The sequence below is a fragment of the Neoarius graeffei genome, chromosome 7, assembly GCF_027579695.1.
Source record: "Neoarius graeffei isolate fNeoGra1 chromosome 7, fNeoGra1.pri, whole genome shotgun sequence".
In the NCBI taxonomy this organism is placed as follows: Eukaryota; Metazoa; Chordata; class Actinopteri; order Siluriformes; family Ariidae; genus Neoarius; species Neoarius graeffei.
In genome coordinates, this window is record NC_083575.1 from 24,091,541 (window position 1) to 24,119,319 (window position 27,779).

Genomic DNA, 27,779 nt, shown 5'->3' on the forward strand with positions numbered 1-27,779 from the left:
GCTCGTTTCTGAGTTGGAAAAGGAACACATCTGGTAGCGCGTTTTCTTCCTTCAAAATACGACTCCAGGCTCTAACCAGAGCTACTCTGATATTTCTGAGATTAAATTCAAAATCATATCATGCAACAACGTAACTTCAGCCTATGCGGGGAAAGCTGGCTCTGCAAATAGCCCATTACATGAAATGAAGTTTGAAACAGGTCTGATTTGGAGGAAATTTTAATTATCCTGTGTATTCTCAGAAACTGGGTACTGTGGGGATACCCCGCTAAATATACTCAGTCAATAAATTATACGGTTTTGAATGGTGATGTTGGTTTGAATTTGAAATAAAATGAAAGAAATACAGATAAAACTAAATCTCTGATGTGAATATTCAGAATTTGGCAAAAATTCTGCAAATTTGTGGAAAATTTCATGGCAATATCATGGCAGCTTGACCTGGGACATGATAAATGGTTGATTACATCGCATTCCCTTAAAAAGGTTGTAGTCCACTGAAAAGTCTACAGTTACCACTAATTATAAGTTCTAACTTTATCCACCTAAGGATTGGTGCGCTCAAAGAATAATCATAACCGTAATAAAACACCATGCAAAATATTTGATCACCGTTGTAACTCCATTTTCCACAGACCCAAAACCAATACGATCGTGTGTTTTGATCTAAACGGAAAGCCTCAGGGTCAAGGTCACTACCTCACCAAAAGTAGTAACTTAATCACTACGCCATATAAAAATTTAGTTATAAATCTGCGATTTTGTTTTATAAAACGAAAGCTGAAAGTTCGGTATTGAATATGTTTATTACAGAATATGTTACGATGGTAGCTGGTCTTGTATGAATTTCTGAGCTATAAAATGAGTTGTGGTCTATTTTTTACCGTAGCGTGTTATTTGTGTGCGGGGAAGGACACACATTAACAATTTGCATGTGTAGAATGGAATTTTCCACTCCAACAGTTAGAAGTTGATCGTGCTCCCATTTGCGGTCTCTGTTACGCGGGTGATCTGTTCGGACGTTATCACTGAAAAGGTGAGTTTTGACAGATTTATTTTATTTTAGTCTTGAAGTATAAGGCAATAGAATGTTTTTCATCTTGCTTTCATACTTCGTAGTGTTCGCGTATTTTTGGCTAATTTTTGCAACCATGGTCAATTTAGATCGAACTTTTGATAGAATCTACGGCCAGTCATTTTGCCCCGCCCCCGCTCCGTCCGGCGCGGTAATGATGTCCCGTTGCTCGCGCGCCGCAGCAGAGACCCACGCGACCTTCAGCCGATACAGTCGCTGTTCTTTTAATCACCGCCGTTATTCTCATCTTTCCGGTGTGTTCTTGATTTTTCCATTGTGTCCCATTTCGCCATATCAAATACCCAAAATATATAATATTATTCATATTTAAGTGAATAATCAATTCAGTCATCATAACTTGGCATTTTTAACCCAATCAATCAAAAAGAGGCAATTTATTCAATATTTTCACTCATCTGTGAAGGAGGGGCTTTAATTCTTCATGTAGTTATTTTATATGTAAATCAATTTTACAAAAGCATTTGAATTGTAATCATAAAATTTTCCACAGTGGAGGCCAGATAAAGCAAGATACCATCTTTATTGAACTCCGATACAAAAGATAATTGCTAAAAAGTTTTGGCGTTAGGGCTAGAGAAATGCCTCCCATCTCTAATAGATATTGATCAGAATGGATTCATAAACTGTCAGGCATAATATAATATTAGAAGAATTTTAAATATAATTCATGAAAAAAAAAAAGACAAGATTCATGCATTTTGTCAGTGGACGCTGAAAAAGCGTTCGACAGAGTCGAATGGCCATATCTATTTGAAGTACTCTCCTGCTTTGGTTTCGGTGTTTACTTTAGGCAATGGATCAGGACCATGCACAGAGATTATGACCAATAATATTTCCAAACCATTCAATCTCCATCGTGGGACCCGTCAGGGTTGCCCCTTGTCCCCCCTGCTTTTTATTTTAGCGCCAGAACCCTTTGCCATCTCCATTAGAAATCACCCTATTATTAAAAGGAATTCAGATTGCAGATGTAGAGCATTGCATAGCTTTGTTCGCAGATGATGCATTACTTTTTCTGACGAACTTGGAACAGTCTTTCTCAGCCCTTGCTGACGATCAGTAGGTTTGGGAAGTTCTCAGGATACAGAGTTAACAAAAGTAAATCCTCTGTTCTCTTCCTCAATGAGCGGGAAAGACTCCATCCCACAGTCCGGCACCCGTTTACGGACACACCAAGGATTCAGGTATCTTTATTATTATTTTTTTTAAACATATATTTATTGTTTGTGTTAATACAACATCTAACATTTAAAACATCAACACATGGCAGTGAGGGAAAAATAATGAAAAAATAAATAAATAAATGAAAATACACCCAAAAAAAAAAAAAGTAGGATACGGCAAATATTCCCAACAACAAATTAGATATTTTTCATTATACTTATTCTCCCCACGCCTCCCCCATATCTCCACTCCTTAACAGTTCCAGAAATAGCTTCCAAATGTTATAAAATTCAGAAGCCCTCTTTTTAACAATATAGGTCAGTTTCTCGAGAGCCAAACTCGAGATCAAGTTATTTAACCAGTGTTAAGAGGGGCAACCAACATTCTTCCAACACAATGAAATACAACGTCTGGCCTGTAGTAAACAAAGGTCAACCATTTTTCTTTCCTTACATGATAAAGTACAGTTCAGGGCTCGACATTAACGCTTGTCCGGGACAAGTGATACTTTATGTCGGACAAGTTCATCGTCTCAGTTACTTGTCCGATTGGACAAGTGCCAAAATACGCCAATAATCGGGTTACATATCAAAATGATCAGTTTATTCACATGATTTCCGAAGCATCTCACTCGACATATTGTTTTGATGAATCGCCGGATGTTTCTACTCGGAAAAAGCAATGTGCGCATGCGCAATATTCCACTTGCGAAACTGGCCAATACCGCTTAGTGTATTTGAGCTGAAAAGTAAAACGGTCGTTTATGATTGGTTTTAATCGTGTCATAGACGTGGATTTGTTGACATTTCTGTTGGTGGGATCATTATTCAACTGTATATTTACGTTGAGTGTGTGGTAATTTCCAAGTCTTTGAACTGTTGTTGATGGTTGATTGACAGAATTATGCTAAAACATTTCTGAAAGCACTTCAGAAAAGTTAAATGTTATTCATGTTAGCGCAACTCTGTTTTTACATGCTAACTAACCGTGTCAAAGTTAACTAGCTATGTGTTAACAGTAGCTGTGGACAAGGCTGTGGCAACTTGGCAGGCAAATCTATAGAAAGTCATTTGACTAACCAGACTGCATAGCTATTGCAACGTTATCGCTAGCTCTAAAAGCACAGACAACTTTGTTGCAAGCTTTCTCTTGGAATAAAACGTTTATATACCTCAATATGCTCCCGCAGGTTGGACGGTGAGTTTTTGTAGGCCGTGACATGGTTCATTTTAGGTAAATAAAGCAAACATTTAAAATGAAATGAATCTTTAATCCTTTCAGAAAATTGAAACATGGGTTCATGGGCCATGTGTGCGTGCATTCTCCAGAAAAACCGCCTCCTTCCATTCTGCCATCAACTGATCGAGTTCAAATAACGCTGCTGAGAAATCACTGAACTTGATTTTATACAGTCTATGGACGTGACGTGACCCTAGTGATTACTGGTAGGCTCCCAGTGTCACCTGCGAAAAAAAAATTCACTTTCAAAGCTGCTTCATAGTAACGAGGACGTTGATAGAAATGTAGTGGAGTAAAAAGTACGATATTTGTCTTTCAAATATAGTGAAGTTAAAGTCAGAAGTTTCAAAAAAAAAAAAAGTACAGATACTCAAAAAGTGTACTTAAAGCATATACGCAGAACCATGGCCTCACTTTCATTTATAAATGCCTTGAGACCTCAAGAATGGCACAGGAATAGTTTTAAGCGTTAATAATAAATCTAATATAGTAAGTTTTACGATTAAAGTGATTTATATACGTAGCAGTCTGAGCGAATGACCTTGTTGTCCGTAACGTTACAGCAGGATGTCTATCGGTCTCATCGCCATTTCCACTATACTAAAACACACAGCTAACTGCAACTTCAATCCTCCATTTTGAGCCAATTTATTGCCATGCCACGTAGATGTGTTGCTGGCTGGTGCAGCAACACGACAGAAGGTGGATTTACGTTGCATTCATGGTAGAGGTCTGCGCGGGTCGGATTTTTCAGTCCCGCTCCCGCCTGCGCCCGCATTGTGCAGTCCCACTCCCGCAAAGAATTATGATTTTTCAGTCCTGATCCCACCCGCAAAAAATTATGATTTTCAGTCCCGCTCCCGCCTGCCATATTTTGTCCTGCTCCCGCCCGCAAATCCCGCATGATGCAGACGTTCGCGTTATTTCTCAGGAAAGTTCTTGTCTTGACACAGCGTGATGGTGCCCCGCCCCCTACTTTGAGTGGATTTGAGCATAAATATCTACAGCTCACATTCACGTTTGTTATTATTTACCTTGTTTCTGAATTCGGAATGTTGAAATGGCAGCATGTAGACCTAATAATAATAATAATAATAATAATAATAAATAATAATTTAAGTTGGCTAATCATTTAAGTATGCGCTCTCCCGTGGTGTGTCTCCTATGAATAATTAGTGTGAAAGGAGAGATGGATCGCACTCTTGAACTTATTCTTTTAGTTACATTTCTTTTCAGTTGTTTTTAGCAGCAGAAGGAGACAAACGTTTCGGCTGTTGCCTTCGTCAGTGTCTCTAATAATAATAATAATAAAAAACTGGGTGTGAACGGCGAGTCATTAGAGTGATCAAAGGATTGCCCGTTAGGGTGATCAATGGCAAATTTAAGATGTCATTCCTCACTCAATCTGGCAATCTGACTCTCTGCAAATTTAGGCATCTTAAAATGTTTTTATTAATGCCAAATAAAATATCCAGCACAAATTATATATGATAGACAAATTAATTTATAAATTTTATTTTAACACGTTTTTAGTTAGCGGGACTGCAGCTTATCACCGCTCCCGCCCGCGCCCGCATATGTGCACTCCCGCTCGTGCCCGCAATGAGCTTTCAAAATTTGTCCCGCGTCGCACTGCTTTGCGGCGGGTCCCGCGGGATTCCCGCGGGATTGCAGGGCTCTAATTCATGGCCCAAGAAATGTTCAAACTGCAAACATTTAGATGCGTTTTGCGAGAAGTTCACAGGCACATTGGGCAGCTACAAAGTGGTCTCTCCTCTGCTCTGCACATTTTACTGAAGACTCGTACAAGACCTCTGATCTGTTGAGGAGTGTTGGCTATAAGCCCATATTGAAAGGGCACCTCAGCCCATATTAACCTAACCGCATGTCTTTGGACTGTGGAAGAAACCGGAGCACCCGGAGGAAACCCACGTGAACACGGGGAGAACATGCAAACTCCACACTGAAAGGCCCTCGCTGGCCACTGGGTTCGAACACAGAACATTCTTGCTGTGAGGCGACCGTGCTAACCACTACACCACCGTGCCGCCCTTGTATCAGTGCTTGTATTCATTTTTTCAACATTGCTCACGTGTGAAAGTGTAACTGCTGCAGAAGGCTTCTGCGTAACTGCCGCTAACGCCCTAGCAGACACGCCTTTCCGGTCAAGGCAGCTTTGTCGGTGATTGTGATTGGCTTGTGGCACACCTAGCCAGCCAATGAGTTGCTCGTTTACAGATTCGCTCCCCGCGTCGCAACCAGAATGGCGACCGTGAAAAAGAAATGAATGCATCCTATCAGCAGAGTTACGGCTTCTGAGCGCCTGAAGCAAATTTCCAGACGATTTCTCCGCTGACAATGACATTTTATTTTGTAAGTTTTGTGACCACAGCATTGATTTTGTCAGGGTTGACACGTGCAAGGAACACCTGAAATCCAAAAAACACGCGCTTCATAAACATCTTCTAAAATGACAGAAGATTCAGTATCAAGGAGACCAACACTAAACAACTTATGATGCTCTATCATAATGGCGATATCGAGCAGCGTTTCTAGGTACTCCGAGAGCGCTCAATGATTTATCTGCAAGGAATATTCAGGACTGTCATTACAATCCAAGTTAAACTATTCTAGTCTGTTTGAGAGTGTGTTCTGTGTTTTGTTAGGAAACATCGTTTCATGAGTTTGTGGTGTACTAAAAAAAATGGATGTGTTATTTACCAGCTGGGAGGTCCGTATCGTGAAATACCATTATTACCATAAATACCAGTATTCAAGGCCGAGGTCACAGTATTTCACCATACGGACCAACCTTAAGCTGGTAAATAATATATTTATTTTTTTCTTTACCAAATTCTAACAGAAAATGAGAGCGCCCGAAAGGGAAAACCGAGCCGAGGTGAGCTACCATTTTGAATCCTCATTCACAGCTGTAATGCAGATGGCTTCCTCTTCGGTATACAAGTGCACTTCCACAGCAGGGGGGGAAAAAAAAAAAACCCCAAAAACTACATTTTGCCGCTTATGTAGTCCCCTATTTATACAAATAGGAGTCATTCAGGATTCAGCCATGTTTTTGCTCAGCGTTAGCAACAGTTAGAGGTTTTTAGCTTTCTCCTGAAATGTTTTCTTTTATTTCTTCTTCCTCAGGGTAGTAAAACTCGCTTTCGCTGTGAACACTGTCGTTATCGCTAGCCATGATGTAAAATTAATGCTACTTTCCTGAGAAATGCTGGCAAAAATTTATAAGATTGATAATCTTATAAATCTTATTAAAAAAAAAAAGTTGACGACAAATGCTACTATGTTTATTGTTGTGAACGAGCGAGTCGCCAGAGGTCCGTAACTGGGGTCTGTACCGTAGGATACGGACCCGCTCGCCAGCCAATCAGAGCGCAGGATTTGGACCGCAAAAAAATAGAGTAATATTTTTAAACAGTCAGTTATGAGTTGGTCATTACAGACTCAGTATTACTGAATATTAATTTATCAGTACTCTCAATTATATTGAGATATTATATATGCTATTATATTGCATATATGAGATGGGTTTTTAGTTAACTGTGATCCTAGTTTCTTGATTTATCTGTTATCAGTATGTCAAGTAATTTGAGTTGTCTCAACCTGTGATCCCACTTTAATTTTTTTATTAATGCAATTTATCAGCTTACTGTCAGTGTAATTGTTTTATTATATTTTTTTAATGAATGACTTCATCATGCAAAGGACCATTTGTGTCTAGAGATGCAATACTTTGAAACCCAAGTAAAATTACGCCAGCCAGAATTACTAAATTGGAGCCAAACAGAACAATTTTGAACTGAAATTGTGAAACGGAATTTCTCATTGTCTGAAACGGAAAAAGCCAGATTCTGAAATGGAAAATCATTGGCTCTACACATGTATATCTGCTATATTTACTGTATGGACATGGGATAAGAAAACTTTTATTTATAAGCAGGAGCCACATGGACCCATAGGGGACCTCATTCGCCCCCCATGCTAATCATGGTTGTTTTTTTTTTTTGCTGCGTTATCCCCATTCATACCCACCCAGGCTATACACCAAGCTTCTTTAAGATTAAACTCTTAAGAGCAAACCCAAGAGGTTAGAGCTTAGAAGTGCACCAGACTGCATTTAACTCAAACATTTTCCTTAAAGTCCGAGTGAGGTCCACCCACCATAACCTCACAAATTCCTGCAGGAAATGCCATTAGAGTCCCAGCTCAGGAAAGAAAAAGGGTCTGCTCTCGTAGTGGACTGAATGCCGTTACATTTTTAATTAAGCTTCCTTCGTTTTTAACCTTCAACCTCATTGGGTTAAACAGAGTTACAGGAATATATCCTCCACAGATACACACGGGGTTCCTACAAGTCCATCCAGTATAATGCAGCATAAATTCTCTAACAGAGACAGGGCCAGATTAGGATCAAAGACGTCATGTCCCCATGCTTACTGAAGAGCACGCCTTATACAGCGATTTAAAAGTGCCCGCAAAAAGCACCTGCTGTATAACTACATGGAAAAACATTAAGAAAATCAAATGTTACTTAACTGAGGCCCACTTTACACGGGGACGGTCCGAAACAAAAACGCAAAAGTCCGTTTTCGTTCTCACTTTTTTCTGCGTCTACACGACCGTTTTCAAGGAGGAAATCTGCATCTATACGGTGACGCATAAATGTGTGGAATTCAATTGATGTGCATGCCAGGCGGCTAGGTGGTGCTGTCAAAGACCTCCGCTATGTCTGCACGCATGCGCAACGTCTTCCGTCTTGTCTGATCTGCACATCTGCGCCGCGAAAACTTTGACTACTCTGGCTATGGTAAGTAAGAAAGTAAGTAAAAAAGTAAGAGCATACTATACCCGCCTCTGTTCATTAACGGTATAGATGTTCGAAGGACTCCTGGACGTTTATTAAAGCTGCCAGAGCAGCTTGAAGGTCCGTTGGATCGATGTAATCAGACATGCTCTTACTTTTTTACTTACTTATGGCCCTTTTCCACTACCCTTTTTCAGCTCACTTCAGCTCGCTTCAGCTCACTTCAGCCCGACACGGCTCGCGTTTCGACTACCAAAAACCAGCACGACTCAGCTCGCTTCAGCCCTGCTTAGCCCCTAAAACTCGCACCGTTTTGGAGTGGGGCTGAAGCGAGCCAAGCCGTGCCGAGTGAGGTTGGGGGCGTGAGCAGACACTCCCCTGTGCACTGATTGGTGAGGAGGAGTGTCCTCACATGCCCACACACGCCCCGCGAGCACGCTGGGATCTGTAAACACCGCAAACCCGGAAGAAGAATAATTACGAATTACGAGAATCTCTGAAGCCTTATGCGCCTCGCCTCATCTATACGCTCTTGCCAGTATCTGTCCACGTTGTCGGTGACAACAAGCCACAGCACCAAGACCAGCAACACTAACGACTCCATGTCCTCCATGTTTGTTTACTATCCGGGTCGTGAGACTACCGCTTAAAAGCTCACTGATGTCACTGTTTGCGCTGCTTAACGACATCATATGACGTCCACCCACTTTCGCTAACTCCACCCAATGCGTCCACCCACTTCCAGCCAGCACGGTTCAGCGCGGTTGTAGTCGAAATGCAACTCCAACAGCCCCGCTCAGCTCGACTCAGCACGGCACGGCTCAGCCCGACTCAGCCGCGTTTGTAGTGGAAAAGCGGCATTTCTTACTTCCCGGGCTGGCATGTACAGTATATGACATATGTATGACGTAAACGCGTACCCGATGTGAGCAGATCCGAGCAGAGTTTGGCGTATTGGGTAGTTTAGACGGATATGCAACAGGGGCTGTTTTTAACTTATCCACTCTGGAAGGCGTTTTCAATTTTTTCCGTTTTTCAGCCTCGGAAACGCCGTCCCCGTGTAGACGAAAGGCACTTCCGATAAAATATTTAGTCGTTTTTACCCGACAGCGTCCTCGTGTAAACGGGCCCTGAAGATCAGTTTACACAATATAATGAAAAGCAGAAGCAAGCAAGAAGGCTCCGGGTTTGAACCACACGGCCGACGGGGACCTTTCTGTATGGAGTTTGCATGTCGTCCCCGTGTGGGTTTCTTCCCAAAGTTTAAAAGACATGCAGATGAGGTAAAATACCCAGACACTGGGGCTGCACAAGCCAGTGCATACTTGGTACTGGTCCCAAGCCTGGACAGATAGGAAAGGGTTGTCTCAGGAAGGGCGTCCGGTGTAAAATCCATGCCAAATCAGATATGCAGAACAGATCCTAATGAGAGCAGCTGAAAAAAAAAAATGATTTTTTTTTTTTTTGCACTTCGTGAATGTAACGCCCCTAAAACCCCACTTTTTTCCTTGTACAAAGCAACAATCATTAGGTTGATTGACCATGTGTTTTTGAACCATAGCAGATCCAAAAGGCCATAAATTAATGGAAAATCAATAAAAATCAGCCGATTTTCACGGAATCTCCCAAGACTCATCCGGAAGATCCCGAAGGGGTGCGTGACATCACACGTGTAACAATCAAGGTATCAATTTCGTTCATGTGCGCAGCAGCGGTTAGACTGGTCTCGAATCACGTTTTGGAGAGAATTCTGATCGTGATTCTTATATGTCGGATGAAGGGGCAGATGATTATCAAGGATATTCCGGAGTAAATGGTTATCTTTTCGAGCCCCTAAGACGAGAAATTGCCAGTTCATGACAGCCTTCCTCACGCATGTTGGGGGCTGCTACTGCAAAATGAAACCGGAAATGACGGGAATCAGCGAGTGTCCACTGTGTGCGTGTTCGGCTGGGGCTGCTTGTGGGGAGAGATTGTTTATATTAGACCGAATTACATAAAAAATCTATACCTTCCACGACTCGCACTTGCCAGATACCCTTTTTTGAGGCCCCAGCTATTACGTGGGAGGTACATATAGGTTATTAGGTATATAAATTGTGATTTAAGGATGAGTTTATCATGGTAGACCCTTATTATTATTATTTTTATCATCCCATCTGGGACCCCTGTCCTGAAGATTTTCAGCATCCAAGCAGGGCTCGACATTAACTATTTTTTTCGCAGTGCGGTTTCCATCAAATCCTGCGCTCTGATTAGCTGGCAAGCAGGTCCGTATCCTACGGTACGGATGCCAGTTATGGACCTCTGGCGACTTGCTCGTTTACAACAAACAACTTAGTAGAATTTTGTCAACATTTATCTTTTTTTTTTCTAAATAAGATTTATTTATAAAATTATCAAAAATCTTATAAATTTTTGCCAGCATTTCTCAGGAGAATGGCATTAATTTTACATCATGGATAGCGATAATGACAGTCTTCACAGTGAAAGCGAGTTTTACTACCCTGAGGAAGAAGAAATAAAAGAACATTTCAGGAGAAAGCTAAAAACCTCTAACCTGCTAACGCCGAGCAAAAACATGGCTGAATCCTGAATGACTCAATTTTGTATAAATAGGGGACGACATAGGCGGCAAAATGTAGTTTTTTTCCTGCCATGGAGGTGCACTTGTATACTGAGGAGGAAGCCATTTGCATTACAGCCGCGAATGAGGATTCAAAATGGCGGCTCGGCTCGGTTTTCCCTTTCGGGCGCTCTCGTTTTCTGTTAGAATTTGGTAAAGAAAAAAATAAATGTATTATTTACCAGCTTAAGGTCGGTCCGTATGGTGAAATACCGTGACCTCAGCCTTGAATACTGACCTCAGCCCAGAGGGCCTCGCTCAGTACTTTACAAGACCTCGGTCACGGTATTTCACCATATGGACCTCCCAGCTGGTAAATAACATATATATATTGGGGTAAATTTCCGCTTGCCCGCCCCCAATATGATCACTTGACCCCTATTTTGCAAGTAGTTTTTTTCTTTTTCTTTTAGGAAAACCATAGAATAGTTGTGAATTGCAACATAAAATGAAGATCACACACTGAGTTGAAGTTTGGTTATTGATTAAGTTTATTATTACAGTTTGGTTAATGGTTACTTTTTACTTGTAACGGACAATAACAATTTTATCCAAAATAGCTTTTCCTGCCTTAGTCGATTTATTTCCACTTCACATGCATGCAGCTGTTGTAAAGATCGGTGTGTTTGTGTAGAACTCTCTCAGACCGTAGGTTCATTACTCCATAATGTAGAAATCATAAAATAGAAATCTTTAACAAATTTTGTATGAAGAAAACAATAGGGTGCCAAGACTTTAACAGTAATGTGTTTGAGAATATTTATATCTCGTTTTTTTGTGATATCTACCTCTAGGTATTTATTTAAAAACAAAAAAAAAGCCACCAACTGCGTCGATGGGGATGCCTCCGCCCGGTAGACTACACGCCTTATTAAGTTGTGATTTGGGGATGGACATTTGACCTCACAGTAACCTTGACCTGGTGAAATTACTTATCAGCCTTGGAGATATTGTGTTCGTAAGGTTTTTGGACAGACATTTGACCTCACAGTGACCTTGACCTTAGACCTTTCGATCTTAAAATCTAATCAGTTCATGTTTGTCCCAAAGCGCACAAATGGTGAAAGTTTGGTGAAATTCCTTTCATTAGTCTTTGAGATATGGCGTTCACAAGGTTTCGGGATGCACAGACGGACAACCCGAAAACAATGCCTTCTGCACCTTATGGTGGCAGAGGCATATATATTTTAAAAAAAAAAAAAAAAAACCAAACCATGCTGTGTCATGACAGACAGGTTAACGTTTGAGTTTAAATTTGTTTAGTGTACACGTTGTGGGCGTTTTATACAGACCTGGCAACCTGTAACTGAATGAGCACACAAATATTTTGCACAGGACTGTTCCTCTGATAACAGAAACAAAGCTCCAGCTCTCTGCTCTTAATCTGTTCTGTTCTTTCAGGATTTATCGCGCATGTCGCTCTTTGTTGAGTTTTTTTATGCCCGAGTTGTTTGAAACCAATCTGGGTTTTCTGTATCAAATAAGGAAGCAGCTTCACCTTTAATAAAATCAAAACACTTTCATGAAGGCATTAACTCAAATACAAGCAGAAAAAAAAAAAGACTCTTAAGCAAACTCTTCCATCCTCACTTCCGACTTTCTGTTTTTGTAAAATACATTTTAAATACGATCGTGAATTTCTCTGGAGTTTCCAGGCTGAGCTCCTCTCCTTGTATTCTTTAACCACTCATTTCCTCATTGTTCTTGAAGCATTTGCTTCCATTTGTTAACATTTTTCTTGATAGCGGGGAGACGGTAATGCCTTTTATCCATTTCTCTGTTTGAACAAGCAAAAACAGCGCAAAAATTAAACGTACTGAAGACCGATTAAGCCTTGCTTGCATGAAAGACGGTGTCTGTCTGACCCTGGCTGTAATTATCACGTGATGCGTGACGTCATGCACAAGGGGGTTTATAAACCGTATGTGTACCATAGTACAACAGCGGGGGGATATAAAATAACTTGCAAAGCAGTAAATGAACCCAAGACTAAGACCCCGTCCACACGTAGCCGGGTATCTGCTAAATCGAAGATATTTTTCTACGTTTTGGCCTGTCATCCACATGAAAACACATCAAAAACGAATATTTAAAAAAACTCCGGGCAAAGTGAAGATTTTTGAAAACTCCGTGTATGCCTTTTCGTGTAGACAGAGATAACCGGAGGTTTGCGTTTTAGAATGTCACAATCTGCGCCAAAAAAATGACAACAAATCTGCCCTGACGTCAAACGTGCGACCTTTGTTTACTGCAGAGGCCAGATTAAGCATGGACTTAAGCTAGCCGCACACTACGGCGAGCCACGCGGTACCGAACCGACCCATTTCAGAGCCGACTCTCGACAGGGCACGCACATATCCCCCGACTGTTGACGAGTGCAGTCGCGATTGAAGCGACACGTGACAACTTAATAGCTTTGTGATTGGCTATTGGATATAGTTACTGTTAAATCCAACACTTGAAGATGCTACAGGCTGAATTACAAATGACACAACATGGAATATGTAGCACACTATCTAGGCTGCATGAGCTATTATTCCCAACCTTAAATAGTGCACTTATATAGGGGAGTTAAAGCGATTTGGAATTCAGCCACACAATTTGAGCAGAGTGGCTTTCCAGCCCACTGTGTCTATGGATAAAGCTTCAGTCTATGGAATTACAGTATATACTGCATTAGGTGCTACCAACACGTATTTCTCGCGCTAGAAATTGTGTGTTTAATGATGTCATGTGTTATATGCGAAAGATATGATTGGCTATTGCTAGCGACTCTCGCCGATCAGTCTGGCTCCCGATTAGTTTTTCGAATCGGCACCATCGAAAACTAGTCTTTACGCCTGACTCGCGACTTCAGTTGGCTCGGTACGCTGAAAATCGGCATAGTGTGCAGCTAGCTAAAGAGTAATGGATCGGAGTAGTGCCTTGAAAGCGTTAATTATTGTGCAGGTGCTATTTACATGTTTAATTTTAGAAGCCCAACTACTGCTCCAAGAGCACAAGCGATGTGATTAGGGGGTAGGATTTGGGGAAATAACCATCTACAGGTTTGGAATGCTTATGAATGTGATTGAAAACGCAGATGTTCGGTTATGTGTGGAAGGGATTTTTTTCGAAGACGAGGTGGTGTGGATAAAACATTTGTTATAAACGGGGGGGGGGATGTTCGGTTTTAAAAATACCCGGCTACGTGTGTACATGGCATAAGAAAAACAGCCAAGACATGGTGGATACGTAGTGAAGGACGCTTTTAGGAACTGAAATAAAAGATCAAAAAGCCTCATTTTTGTGGTGCTAGTCCATAATATATGCGCATTCCAACTTGCCCAGTCGGGCATGTCCGGGACGTATCCCACTCAATTGGGCAGTGGTTAAATGTTGAACCCTGCCAAGGTCAGTGTGTCAGTCATGTCAAAACAAAAGGATAAGTCAACAGAGAAATAAAATTATGAATGGAAATATATTCTTATTGGATTGAAAAAAAAAATCAAGATGTGTAAAACAAGTATTGGAGACGATACGTGAGCAGTTTATCAGTTAATTTGAATAATTTTTAAAAAATGATTAAGAATGAACACAGTGCTATTGAATGACATTGAAATATACAGAATCCATGCATCAGAGAGCTTTTTAAATGGACTCACTGACAGATCCAGAAATTTTCTAGGAGGGGGCCTCAGTGCCGCTTTGCACATATCGCGGGCCTGTAGAGTCCATTATTGGGGCCCCTCGCAGGTGTCCCAACGGGATAAATGCTAGGCATTTTCAGAAATATTCCCAGGGAGTGGGGGGGCAGGTACAGTATCCTGAGCCCCCTTGAGCCACCAATGTGGGTCAGAATTTGGTAATTATGGATAAACTTTTATACAGGGCTATAAAAAAAAAATGCTTTTACATGCATTTTAATTAGAACAGGTATCTCCAATTGTGTGTGTGTGTGTGTGTGTGTGTGTGTGCCGTACAAAGTGGGGGTTCAGAAAAGTTTGTATAAAAGCACCGGGGGGGGTTCATCTACAAAAATGCCCCCAAAAAAACCCTCCGGGGATCTCATGGAGCTATTCGTTTGTTCTAACACTCATTTAGTTAATACATAAAGGAGTTAAATTATACGAGACTTAAGAATACTTTATCAACAATTGTCAAAATGACCCCCCAAAAAAAAGTCATGTACGGGCCCGATACATGTGGCGAGTGCTTCCTGAGAGGTAAAAAAGTTTGCCAATGCACTGGCTGAACAAAACTAAACAAATCCAGCCTTGCAACGTTGTACTCCAAAAGCATTTAAACGCCTTTCCATTAATAATTAATGATGGCTGCATGCACGCATTTTTTTTTCCTGTTAAAGTGCATCAGATATGATGGGATCGGATGTCGAGAGCGTGTAAATGTTGCTCATGATCCGGCATCTGGTGCACTGCGTCTGTGAGAGATAATAGAGGAAATTGATGAACTGTCCAAATGTCAGATCAAATGTCATTTATTTAAATCAGCGGGTTTCTTTTTTGCTCCAGCATTTCCCCATGTGGTCGTTCTGGTGGTGGTGAACACTTGATGAATCAGATTTATTATAAGTAGGCGGCAAGAAATCTGCCTGCTTTGTTTGCACAAACTTCACCCGCTGTCGCTTTAGGTTAGTGTCATTTCTTGGAAATTGGTGAACTGAATGTCCTGCTGTATATGGATTTGAACATCCAAACACAAACAGCGCTTTCCCATCGTTATTTTTGTAAGATTCCAACATTATCCAGTCTCGGTGAGTAAACAAGCACAGAGTCAGATAAACTGAAACGACCCAGATAACCAGACATCATGCAGAACGTCATGCGAGATTAGCCCTGGGGCAAGGCTGCTTTTTTCCGGGATCCGGATGCCACGATTTACCAATAGTTTTTGGGCTTGATGATAAAATAACATTATTCCCCCCCACTTTATTAATTCATTTTGGTCGTTACATGGTGTGTGTATATATCATCTCATTATCTCTAGCCGCTTTATCCTGTTCTACAGGGTCGCAGGCAAGCTGGAGCCTATCCCAGCTGACTACGGGCGAAAGGCGGGGTACACCCTGGACAAGTCGCCAGGTCATCACAGGGCTGACACATAGACACAGACAACCATTCACACTCACATTCACACCTACGGTCAATTTAGAGTCACCAGTTAACCTAACCTGCATGTCTTTGGACTGTGGGGGAAACCAGAGCACCCGGAGGAAACCCACGCGGACACGGGGAGAACATGCAAACTCCACACAGAAAGGCCCTCGCCGGCCACGGGGCTCGAACCCAGACCGTCTTGCTGTGAGGCGACAGCGCTAACCACTACGCCACCGTGTATATATATATATATATAAAAAAAAAAAAAATATATATATATATATATATATATATATATATATATATATATAAAAATTTGACTTGCGTTGTCAAGCAGTGCATATTAAAAAAAAAAAAAAAAAAAACTACGAATGGAATGTAAACAACTAGGCCATTTCGCTTCGTCATGATAAAACAGGTACCATGAATATATTAAGGTTTGTGATTGCGGTCCACAAACTTTCCAGACATAACAGTAGACCGGCGTTACAGTTATAGCACTATTACAAGTCATATCCTCATAATAATAATAAAAATAATAAACAATCACAGGAAGACGGTGGTTTAACCTACAGTTGCTTTCTGTTTCTAACCACAAGCACCTCTGGTGCATTTTCTCATAACCTTACAGATCAGGCTTCGCTGTGGTTTAAAAGTGTGAAAATAAAAAACCATGGTGTGTTTGTGTGTGTGTGTGTGTGTGTGTGTGTGTGTGTGTGTGTGAGTGAGAGAGTGAGACACAACTGGCAGCAGCATCGCCAACACTTACCGTAGGTGCACTGTATTGGTGGTGTCACGAATACATATGTAAATGTGTAATGCACAAGTCCACAACTGCAGATATAATAAAATTTAAGAACACAGAATAAGATTTAAGAATAAATACAGTATGAGAAATGACTTAAAACTTCAGCAAGGGGTGAATCACATACTGTCATTTCTGAACAAACATCTTTTGTTCATTTGGAAGATGATTTCATACACAATGAAAATATTGTGCAATTTTAAATCGTTCACTTTAACCTACTCAAACACCATCCATGTCCAAATATTAGGCAAGACCAAACGGAAGTCATTTCAGAGGAAGAGGTTTCACCATCACAGAAACACCACCGCACCACCCACACAAGGAAACGCTTAGTGCTTTTAATGCGCTGTCGCTTTGAAAACTTTTGCACCCTGTAGTTGAAGCTGACGATTACACCTCCCCCCCCCAAAAAAAAGCATACATTGATGTCGGGTCATTCCTGAGTCACTGATGCCAGCACAAAGATAGCGTTAGAATATAGATAGATATTCAAAGATAGAATGTCAGGAGATTAAACATGTTTGTTCATGCTAAGCGTTACAAGTTCAGAATGTCAGCGCTCTAATTCTGCCATCTGCCAAGATAGCAAATGATCTACCCGTACTCGAATGGCTGTTTCCTCTTCCTGTAAACCATGGATTTCAGAGGTGCTTGTTGATCTTGTGATCTGAACAATCCACAACTGTGGAGAAACTGACATTTAAAAGTGCATATTCTGGACCAATTTCGTGTTTTTCTGGTATTGCGCAAGGTAAAAAAAATTGCACAAAATGCAGAATGTTACAGATATTTGACCAAAGTTTAATATAAAATAGGAGAATTACATTGATCTTGCTCCTGAATTTACCCGTGATATGCAGTTTAAAGAACTGCAAATATTACAGATGTTACACGGCATCCAACAGGACTGACATACAGTACAATCAGTGCTGTCAACCATGTAGGTCAGGGGTGGGCAATTATTTTTTCCATGGGGCCACATGAGAAACAGAAAATTTTGTGGAGGGCCGGACCAAAAGGCTGAACTAAATTCTGCATAATATTAATTGTATTTCTTTATATAAAGCAGTAAATAACATTGTTTTTACAAGCTGCTAAGACTGGTAAGAGTATGGAAAAAACGAGGTTGCCTTACAAAAAATGTCATTTATTCAATCAAATTTCCCAAAACAATGGTTAACAAAATATGAATGTTTGTACTTTTTTTTTCAGTCACATTCACCCCAAAACACAATAAAGACATCACAATATTGTCTTTCTACTCCAAATATCAAGCAAGATACATCATATTATAATAATGATGCCCACATTTGTAGTTTAATCACCTCATTTGGTGTTTTTTATTTGTTCAGTGAGAGAAATCTCGTCTCTGTTGGTCTTTAACGAGTGCATCAGAGTCAGGTTGAATGTCTGAGGTGGAGATGCGAAGCACAGCTGACAGATGATCATCAGTCGATTCGGTGTAGGAATCAGATCTACAGATTGGCTCGGGCTCCGGCGCCTGCTGGTGACGTCACACTATGTGATCGGCTGGACCGTTTGAAGGATGCTGTACAAGTTTGTGGTTGGTCTGGACAAATTACGGAAGTAGTTATCGCGGGATTAGGTTTCGTGGGATTTCATGTCATCTTCATATCACGCGCATTGCGTTTTTGTTGAACACAACTTCAAAATAAAAGCAATGCATATTCAGTCCATGCATGAGGTAAAATTAGAAAACACGTTTATTTTGTAATTTCTAATTAACCTTACGCGGGCCGGTCAGGATGAACCAAAGGGTCGGATGCGGCCCGTGGGCCGTAAAATGCCCAGGTCTGATGTAGGTAGATTTGACAACTTTTTAATATCCTGTTAATTCTTTATTTAAAAAAATAAAAGCCAAGGGACACACCTAGCAATTTGGTCTCCTCAGGGATTAAAGCAAAAAAAAATCCTGAGCCTGAACTTTGTCGACACAGGCAAGAAACTATATATATATATATATATATATATATATATATATATATATATATATATATATATATATATGTGTGTGTGTGTGTGTGTGTGTGTGTGTGCGCGTGCGTGCACGTGTTTTGGATTGTGTGTTTATTTTCAAGCCATACCAGGGGGTTTGTGGGGGCATGGGATCAGAGATTGCATGAATGGAAAATTAAATTTCCATTCGCTTTGTCTCCCGCAACCTTTTTGCATAGGTCGACCAGGGGTTGAGCAAGGGTGAATGACAGGTCGTGTTCTGCGAGGAAAGCACACACCCTTATTTTTAATTCGCACACTCGGTCAGTTATTGATGTTGGCACTGCAGCTGTTGCCGTAGCTCCCGGCAAGCGTGTGGTGTGTGGGACCGCACGGACAGCAGCTTGATGGCCAAGGTCTAATTCGTGTGTACGTAGCACCTTTTTGCCACTGGATCCGTAAATTATCTTCCTGGAACATAGCGTGCAGTAGCAAGCGCCTGGTATGCCCAACTTCTTGCACCAATTTCTAAATGGCTTGCCATCTCGCCCAGTCTCCTCCAGCCATGCCCAGCGCCATTTATTTTTAACACCTTTCTCTAGGGTCGTCACATCTGCCCCAGAGTTCACGAACTGCATTTTGCCCACGCCACCATGCAATTCCGTTTTCTCTCTCTCTCCCTTCTCTCCAACACAAAAGTTCATTTATTTTATTTTTTTTACTTTTTACCCTCTCTCCGTTGAATGGAGCCGTAACGGCGCGAGGTGACTTTCCGTGTCGATCTTCAGCACTGCACCGCATCGAAGCAAGGAAGAAATGAGAGGAGGGGGTAAAGGCTTTCCTTAGACCCGCCCCATTCTTCTTCTGATTGGCTAATACTGTCAGTTTCAGAGCGCTCCTTTACTACCATTGGCTGACAAACACAAGAGGGATTTCGACGGTCATTTTTTTTTTTTTTTAATTGCCGTCAATTTATTTTCGATTTATTATTTTTTTAAATCCACGGGCAATCACTACAAACCGGAAATCCGGCATGGTGCCGGAGAACTTTAATCCCTGTCTCCTGCTCATTCCTCCTGACCACCCAGCTCTTCACGATCACACGACAGCTACTACCCAGTGACGGCGAAGACGAACATGCTTCCTCTGAGACACGTGAAGCCAGCCATCCTTATCTTTTTCAAACTGCCGTGTTACAGGGAAGCAGAACACACTTGGAGGAAAATGCTATCTACCCTCTTCCACATACGAGGTCACAGACACTCGCGATTGTCAAGTGTCACTGTGATTGCCGATAAAGAGAGACAGTATGCCCCTCCTCCCATCCAGACAGCACAAGCAGTTTTGCTCCAACAACCAAACACTAGCTACGAACAAAGGGGAGAGAGAGAAAAAAAAACCCACCCACCCAGGACCCTAATAATCCATTATTAATAAATGAACTCAAGCTCAATCGAAATCAAATTTCTTCATGAGACTTGACTGCACCTGTAAACTTGTATGTATATTCAGTACGCCTTTGAGACATTTTATGGACAGGAGAAACACGGCGGCATATGATAAGAGAAAATGGTTCATAGAAGAAATGAAGTCTTTAAAAATATATACACTGAAAAGGCAGCAAAGCCCGTGGCGGGGGGGGGGATAATACTGGTGAAAATACTCACCACGCCCATCTTTCCAGAGCAGAGTACGCCAGCTAAGCAAGATTGTGTGTCCATGTCAGAAAGTCTATTCCGATTGTACGTTTGGGACGCATGAACACGCACATCAACCAATCACTGATCGCTATCATTTGTCTTTGCTGCCAATATTTACAAGAAACGAAGTGAGTTATCCCATCACATCTATTCACCGCCTCATTACCACTGCTTTTTTTTTTTTTTTTAATTGTTCTTCATACAAATTATAGTATTTTGGAAATACGTAAATAGCCTGTGGTGTATATAAATATGTAACGTCGGCTTCTTTTTTAATAAGAAACGTGTTGTTTTTATCCTGATGAAGTTCTACTCCGCTCTAAAGCTGTGTCCGAAATCACCCACTCGTTCACTACTCACCATCTAGGGAATTACTATATAGAGGACTATATAGTGAGCACATTGATAAAATGAAATAATGCTTTCGGACGCTACTCCGCTGTGCCGTTATTTACATCATTACTGTCGCACGATTAAAACGTGCCAGATCGGTCGGCTGGTGGGTTTTCAAAATAATAAATACATGCATGTACAGTATCTTTGTAATAAATCCATATTATATACTCAGCGTATTTCCCACAATAATCAATACAAAGTACTTTGTGTCAGCTGCATCTTTCAGGTCTTTTAAACCAAGGCTGAATCCTCTCTTTCTTTCCCGCTGCCTTTTATTAAATCAAATTTGAAGCTTTTGATTAATTCCTTGCTCTGCACGGTCACTTTTATTCTTGTACTTTATCTGCCATTCTATTTTAGCTCATTTTCTATTCTCTTACCATTTTTAATTGTACTTGAATGTTTATAATGCGTTTCTTCCTCCCAACACACTAACATTATTGCCATTTTCACACCACAGCTTACAAGTTTGTCTCGTGCCCGTCGTCATAAGGAAAACCAAATCACTGCTATATTTAACGGTCCTTAGGAAACAGCTTTTCTTTCAGCACGACCACAATGCACTGGTTAGTGACCATCGGTTGCACAATACTTTTCATGATGCACTGTGGGACACAAATGGCGAGCTTACTATATAGTCCACGATATAAGATAATAAAGGTTTTATCCTGATGCATAAGGGTAGGAGCAGGCTTCACTCAATGTGTTTTTATTCATTCTGAGAATGCGGACCTAAGGGTAGCATCTCACTGGGCTGTGACAGCTTGCGAACGTCATTCGCGAGAGAGTTTCAAAAGTGTCTCGAAACATTCGTGGGGCTTCTCAATTTCCTCGCATGAGTCGCAAAGTGCCGCTCCTTCATCGCTGAGATTTTGAACACGTTCAAAAAATTTGTGCGACAAAATTTCTCTCAAAATAGCCACAAACACGTCGCTGGTGTCGCAAAGCAGCCACGAACCCTTCACAAGTCAATTTCCGTGAGACAGGAAGTGCGAGCCAGTATCTCACTGGGCTGCGACAGCCTGCGACTAGTTAGAGACAACAATTGCGGTAAAATATGCAAATATCAATTCAGTGTGATTCCAAGTGAAAATTGTCGCTATTTTGCATATTTTATCGCAATTGTGTCTCCAACTAGTCACGGGCTGTCACAGCCCAGTGAGAGATTGGCTTAACATATAGCTAATTCAAAAAAAAAAAAGGGAAAGAGGCCACACTACACATACAAATATTTATTCACACAAATGCGTAATGCATAGTGCAGCCTCTTGCCTTTTTTTCTGACCTTTATCATCTTGCAATGGGGAAATTTCCTGTTTGCAGCAGCACAGTCGACAGCAGCAGAAGCCGACACATCAAAACACACTTATTGCACGTACCAGGTGGTCATAATTGCAAAATATCTCATCATCTCATATCTCCTCTAGCCACTTTATCCTGTTCTACAGGGTCACAGGCAAGCTGGAGTCTATCCCAGCTGACTACGTGTGAAAGGCGGGGTACACCCTGGACAAGTCACCAGGTCATCACAGGGCTGACACATAGACACAGACAACCATTCACACTCCCATTCACACCTACGGTCAATTTAGGCTACATTTACATTACGTCGAATCAGCGGATCATCAGATTAACGTTCTTAAAACGATTCGCGTTTACACTAAAACCGTTAGCCGTGCACACAGCAACACCAATACGCGGATACGCTCGGCTCCGCAGGCATCCTGCGCTCCAAATCACTCCGCCCTGAACAGCGAGTGCCCTCTGGAGGGTGTGCACTCCGGCCCTGCGCAGCTCACAGAGCGCGCGAGTGAAGTGAACAAGCCACGATTCGGGACTGAGCCGCTGTGTGCGAGATCCCAGCGCATATCACTTATTACTTGCAAGTGGAAGGATGGCAAGCCTAAAGACAATCATAACTACACAATGGGCAGTATTTGCATCAGTATTTGCAGTATTTTCATACTTTTATACTCTTTAATGAAAGGTGATACAAGGCGGAAGTCTGCGCCGTTTTTCAGCAGTCGCGTCACATGACCAACGCCAGCGAATCAGGAAGGTGGATGTCACAGTGACGTTGTCCAATGAGACGCCAGCTAGAGCTCAGCACAGCGTATTCGCGTATTCTCAATGTTTACACAGCACCGGAGCTGATACGATCTAGATTGAATACGTGGACGCTGGCGGATTCCCGTTTCCCCGCTTTTTCAGGGGGGTTAATGTAAACGGACAGTGCATCCGCGAAGAAAACGAGACAGATACGGTCTAGTGTAAACGTAGCCTTAGAGTCACCAGTTAACCTAACCTGCATGTCTTTGGACTGTGGGGGAAACCGGAGCACCCGGAGGAAACCCACGCGGACACGGGGAGAACATGCAAACTCCACATAGACTGGCCACGGGGCTCGAACCCAGAACCTTCTTGCTGTGAAGCGACAACCGCCATTGCAAAAGATAATACAGGAAGGAATGAAAAAAAAAAAAAGGGAGTAGCAGTGAGTGATTTCAGACATAGGACCGGGGTCTTCAGAAATATGGAATCAATTTTGTGCCAAAATGTTCATACGATACTTTTGAAATATCAAACAAAAACGATCAAAATTCAAAAAAAAAAATTAAAAAGTTTTTTTAAACTGGCAAACAAATTGTGTGTAATCGTGCAAAATATCAGTCTATTACTCTTCAGAAACCTTTTATTTTTGTTCCATGTCTTTCTGTTTTGTTTGACATAATTTATTTTGGTTGCGATTCCAGCTTTCTCGTTTGCGCTCCCTGACTTTTTGCTTGCAGTTTTGGCACAAACTTTACGTGTGGGTGGGCTGTCCAGGAACGCATTCCCATTGGCTAACTTGTGTTTGACTGACAGCTACGCTCAGCCATTCCCTACTCGGATTCTGGCGGACTGTTTGACGAATGACCGATCCATTGACGGTAAACAAGGATCGAGTGGACTTCAGTGGCGACTATGATATTGAATTAAATTCAACAAAGTGTAAAGGCCTCTGCATGCTCTTGCGACAAGGCTTTCGCAGATAGCTTTTCGCAGACAGTTGTAATTTATTGTTGAGCGGGGCAATAGGCGTGCGCGATGTTATTCACCGGCACAACGCAAGGGGGCGCGAAGTCGCTAGGAGTAGTTGGTGGGTGTGGTTAGTGGAGTGTTTATCCTCCGGTTACTTATAATGACTAGAACTTTTTTTTTTTATAATGACTAGAACTGGAGTCGTATAGATGTCCGTACTTCCTCAATCAACCGCTCTTCATGCTGCTCCATCTTCGCTCGTGTTTTTAAAAATGCCGGTCGTGAAAACAAAACAAACCGGGAAAGTAGGGAAGCGGAAGTGCGTGTACAGCGGGTAGAGTGGACCAATCAGAGCCCTCTTGTCTGCGACGCTGTCTGCGAGGCTTCTGCGGTGGTCACAATTTTTGGGAGGTGCGCGCAGAGCGTCTGCGAAGGTGGGGGGGCTACGCAGACACTGTCTGCGAGGACTGGGTTGTCAGCATAAATTGGCCTTAAGTGCGGGACAAATGTGTTGTATGTATTGCAGTAGTACACAAGTCCACTCGATGCTTGTTTACCGTCAATGGATCAGTCACTCGTCAAACAGTCCCCCAGAATCCGAGTAGGGAATGGCTGAGCGTAGCTGTCAGTCAAACACAAGTTAGCCAATGGGAATACGTTCCTGGACAGCCCACCCACACGTGAAGTTTGTGCCAAAACTGCGAGCAAAAAGTCAGGGAGCGCAAACGAGAAAGCTGGAATCGCAACCAAAATAAATTCCGTCAAACAAAACTGAGAAACAAAAATAAAAGGCTTCTGAAGAGTAACAGACTGATATTTTGCACGATTACACAAATTTGTTTGCCAGTCTAAAAAAAAAATAATTTTTTTTTGAATTTTGATTTATCGTTTTTGTTTGATATTTCAAAAGTATTGTATGAACATTTTGGCACAAAATTGATTCCGTACAGAAACCCTTTTCTTTTAGAACACAAATTTATTTATGCAAATGAGCGTGAACATTGTAACGAATATGTAAATCAGCCTGTGACGTCATCATACTTTTTCGGAGCATTCATTAGAAACTTTCTCCTGAAAAAACAACAATTCTTCTTCTTCTTCTTATTATTATTAACAGTACATGACTGTGTAAATCCTGACATTACAGAATTATTAATATTTTAGCACAGGCTTTCTAAGAGGACTAACAAATCTTTAGAGTTTATGTCTCAGGCCTCTCAGCCATTTTCACACACACACAGCAATTCAACCAAAAATATCAAGTTTCATGCATTCATGTTGGTGATTTATAGAAATATTTAACGACATGTTAGTTTCCAGGACAAGACAATATTGTATTACTGTCAGTATCGACAGCTGTTATTTCTATCTATCCACACACAGCTCTTCACCAATCCATAGGCCTCTTTTATATCGATCATATTTACCCTTTATATCCTTCTGGAATAAACCAGCTGGTGATCCAGTAACTATGACAACAAATCCAGTTACTATTTATTAAAAAATAGCTGCCTTGTTGTTATTGTTGTTATGGCTGCTAACGTAAACAGCTCATTCGAACGACAACTAAACAAGAGGAAAACATATAGATGTGTTAGAAATGATATACACTGCTAGGCAGTGAACTCCCCGAGTGTAGAGTGTTTTTAGGATCACCCCAGCTCGCCATGTTTACTTACCCGAGCAGAAGGCGAGGCTCACAAACACCAAACTCAACAGCATTGTGACTCGGAAATTTATAACAAAGGAAAAAAAATATCAGATATTCTCAGGCAGTTCGTTTCACAACACGTTTATCCACTCCTGGGAAACATCTTTCCTTGTATGAAGTTGGTTAATGCTAGCCTGCTAACACAATAACAGTCCTAGCGTGTTAAACTCGCTTCTCCCCACGCGCTTCCTTTAACAGCAAACTCGCCGAATTTCCCTTAAACTCCACGGACTTCCCGAAGCTTTGTGGTTCCATCACGAATGAGTTAGTCGGACACTATATAGGGCCCCTAGATAGAGTCTAAAACAAAGGTGTTTGCAGCCTAGGCAGCACACTACATCCAGCACAGGCGTTTAGGACAGAGCCGGTTCTTTTTCTTTCTCTCTTTCTGCCTTTCTTTCTCTCTCTTTTTTTAAGTGTGTGTGTTAGTTATTAACCGTTTCTGTCACACTAGTCCACGCACAGGGAAAAAAAATATCCTTGTGGTGTTGGTATTCCGAGTTTGAGAAATTACTCACAATACAGAGCGCCAGGCTCAGAGTGGGCGGAGTTTCTGAAAACAGAATGTGATGTGTCACGTGTTTAACAGTGGTTAGTGGTTAGCGCTGTCGCCTCACAGCAAGGTCCTGGGTTCGAGCCCCGGGGCCGGCGAGGGCCTTTCTGTGTGGAGTTTGCATGTTCTCCCCGTGTCCGTGTTGGTTTCCTCCGGGTGCTCCGGTTTCCTCCACAGTCCAAAGACATGCAGGTTAGGTTAACTGGTGACTCTAAATTGACCGTAGGTGTGAATGTGAATGGTTGTCTGTGTCTATGGGTGTTTTCACACTTGGTCCCTTTCAGCCATCTGACCGAACTCCGATCGATGACTCAGCATTTTTTGCGCATATGCGAACACCAACCAGAGTGCGAATTACCCCACCATAATTGGGGGGCATAGGCGGTCTTTCCATTGGGCAAAGTCGGGCAATTGCCCTGAGCCTCGTCCAATCAGGGGCCTCGTCGTCGCGTTACGGTATTCCTGTTTTCCTGCATGCTATGGACCCTTTTCAGTCACGTGACCTTCGTAAACGCGACCGCCATTTTGGACATGTAGTGGGCTTCGGCTCGAATCGGTTTGAATGCGAGGAAGGCGACAAACATAAAAGAAAAAGGAGCGAGATGCAGAAAACTGTATTTACTAGTTTACTGTAATTATGATCTGGCAGCTATTTACACCGGATCCAGTGTAAATAGCTGCCGGAGCCAACGTCCGGCCGGGCCGCAAGCGAGCGCGCTGGCTCCGGAACCTCGGACGTTGGCTCCGGCGGCTATTTACACTGGATCCGGTGTAAATAGCTGCCAGATCATAATTACAGTAAACTAGAATGGAATGTTAACAGCAATGTAATGCCTTTTCTGGCTAATTTTATTCGTCTTACCTCCAACAAAGTGGTCACTACACAAGCGCTGGTATGCTGCTATTCATCTTCTCCGTCGGTCAGCATCTACCGGGATCCGATAAAATGATAACCCTTGCCTTGTTTGTTGATGGTTACTACATCCAGGTGCACAACAACATAGTGGCATGATGGAAGTCTTGCTGAAAATAAACACTTTCTTTGCTGCCGTTCCTCAATGTTGGCTGTGGTAAACTACTGGTAGTACATGTCCAAAATGGCGGCCGCGTTTGTCGTGACGTCACGTGAAAAGGGTCCATACATCATCATTTACTATGTAATAATTCATTGTGATTATACATATTTTCCACTCGACATGAACCACATTGCTACGAAAATAATAAAAGCAATAAAGCATGATTCACGTGTAATCCTACAGCTAGATTCACAAGCAAAACCACCAGTATGTGACGTGATGTCACGCACAGCTATCCGGCTTCGCTCTTTCTCAGAGCCGTAGTGTCTGAAGTAACCTAGGCAACGACGCGAGCGGGCTGAAGACATGCACCGGCACCATCTAGCTCTAGCTGCAGAGCCCTCGTACATTTTTTTGTTAAAGTAAAATCAGAATGAAACGATGTATAAGTGGCAGTGAGAAAAGGAAGAGGAAAAAGGATAGCGAACAGTTTGTTGAAAAGCTACCGAAATTAACAACCTTCTTCCACACAAGATAACGGCTGCAGTTAAAGGCTTCCCTGATTGCATTTC

The 27,779-nt window shown here is 41.9% G+C and overlaps 1 protein-coding gene across 1 annotated transcript in view; it reads right to left on the reverse strand.

Moving 5' to 3' along the window:
* Positions 1–26,117, reverse strand: part of LOC132889175 (interferon gamma receptor 1-like) — a 57,793-nt gene extending 31,676 nt beyond the window's left edge. Inside the window, exon 1 of the mRNA XM_060925424.1 lies at positions 25,607–26,117. Coding sequence (XP_060781407.1) covers positions 25,607–25,649 — 43 coding nt within the window. The 5' untranslated portion in view covers positions 25,650–26,117. The remainder of the gene's footprint in view (positions 1–25,606) is intronic.
* Positions 26,118–27,779: the final 1,662 nt, after the last annotated feature.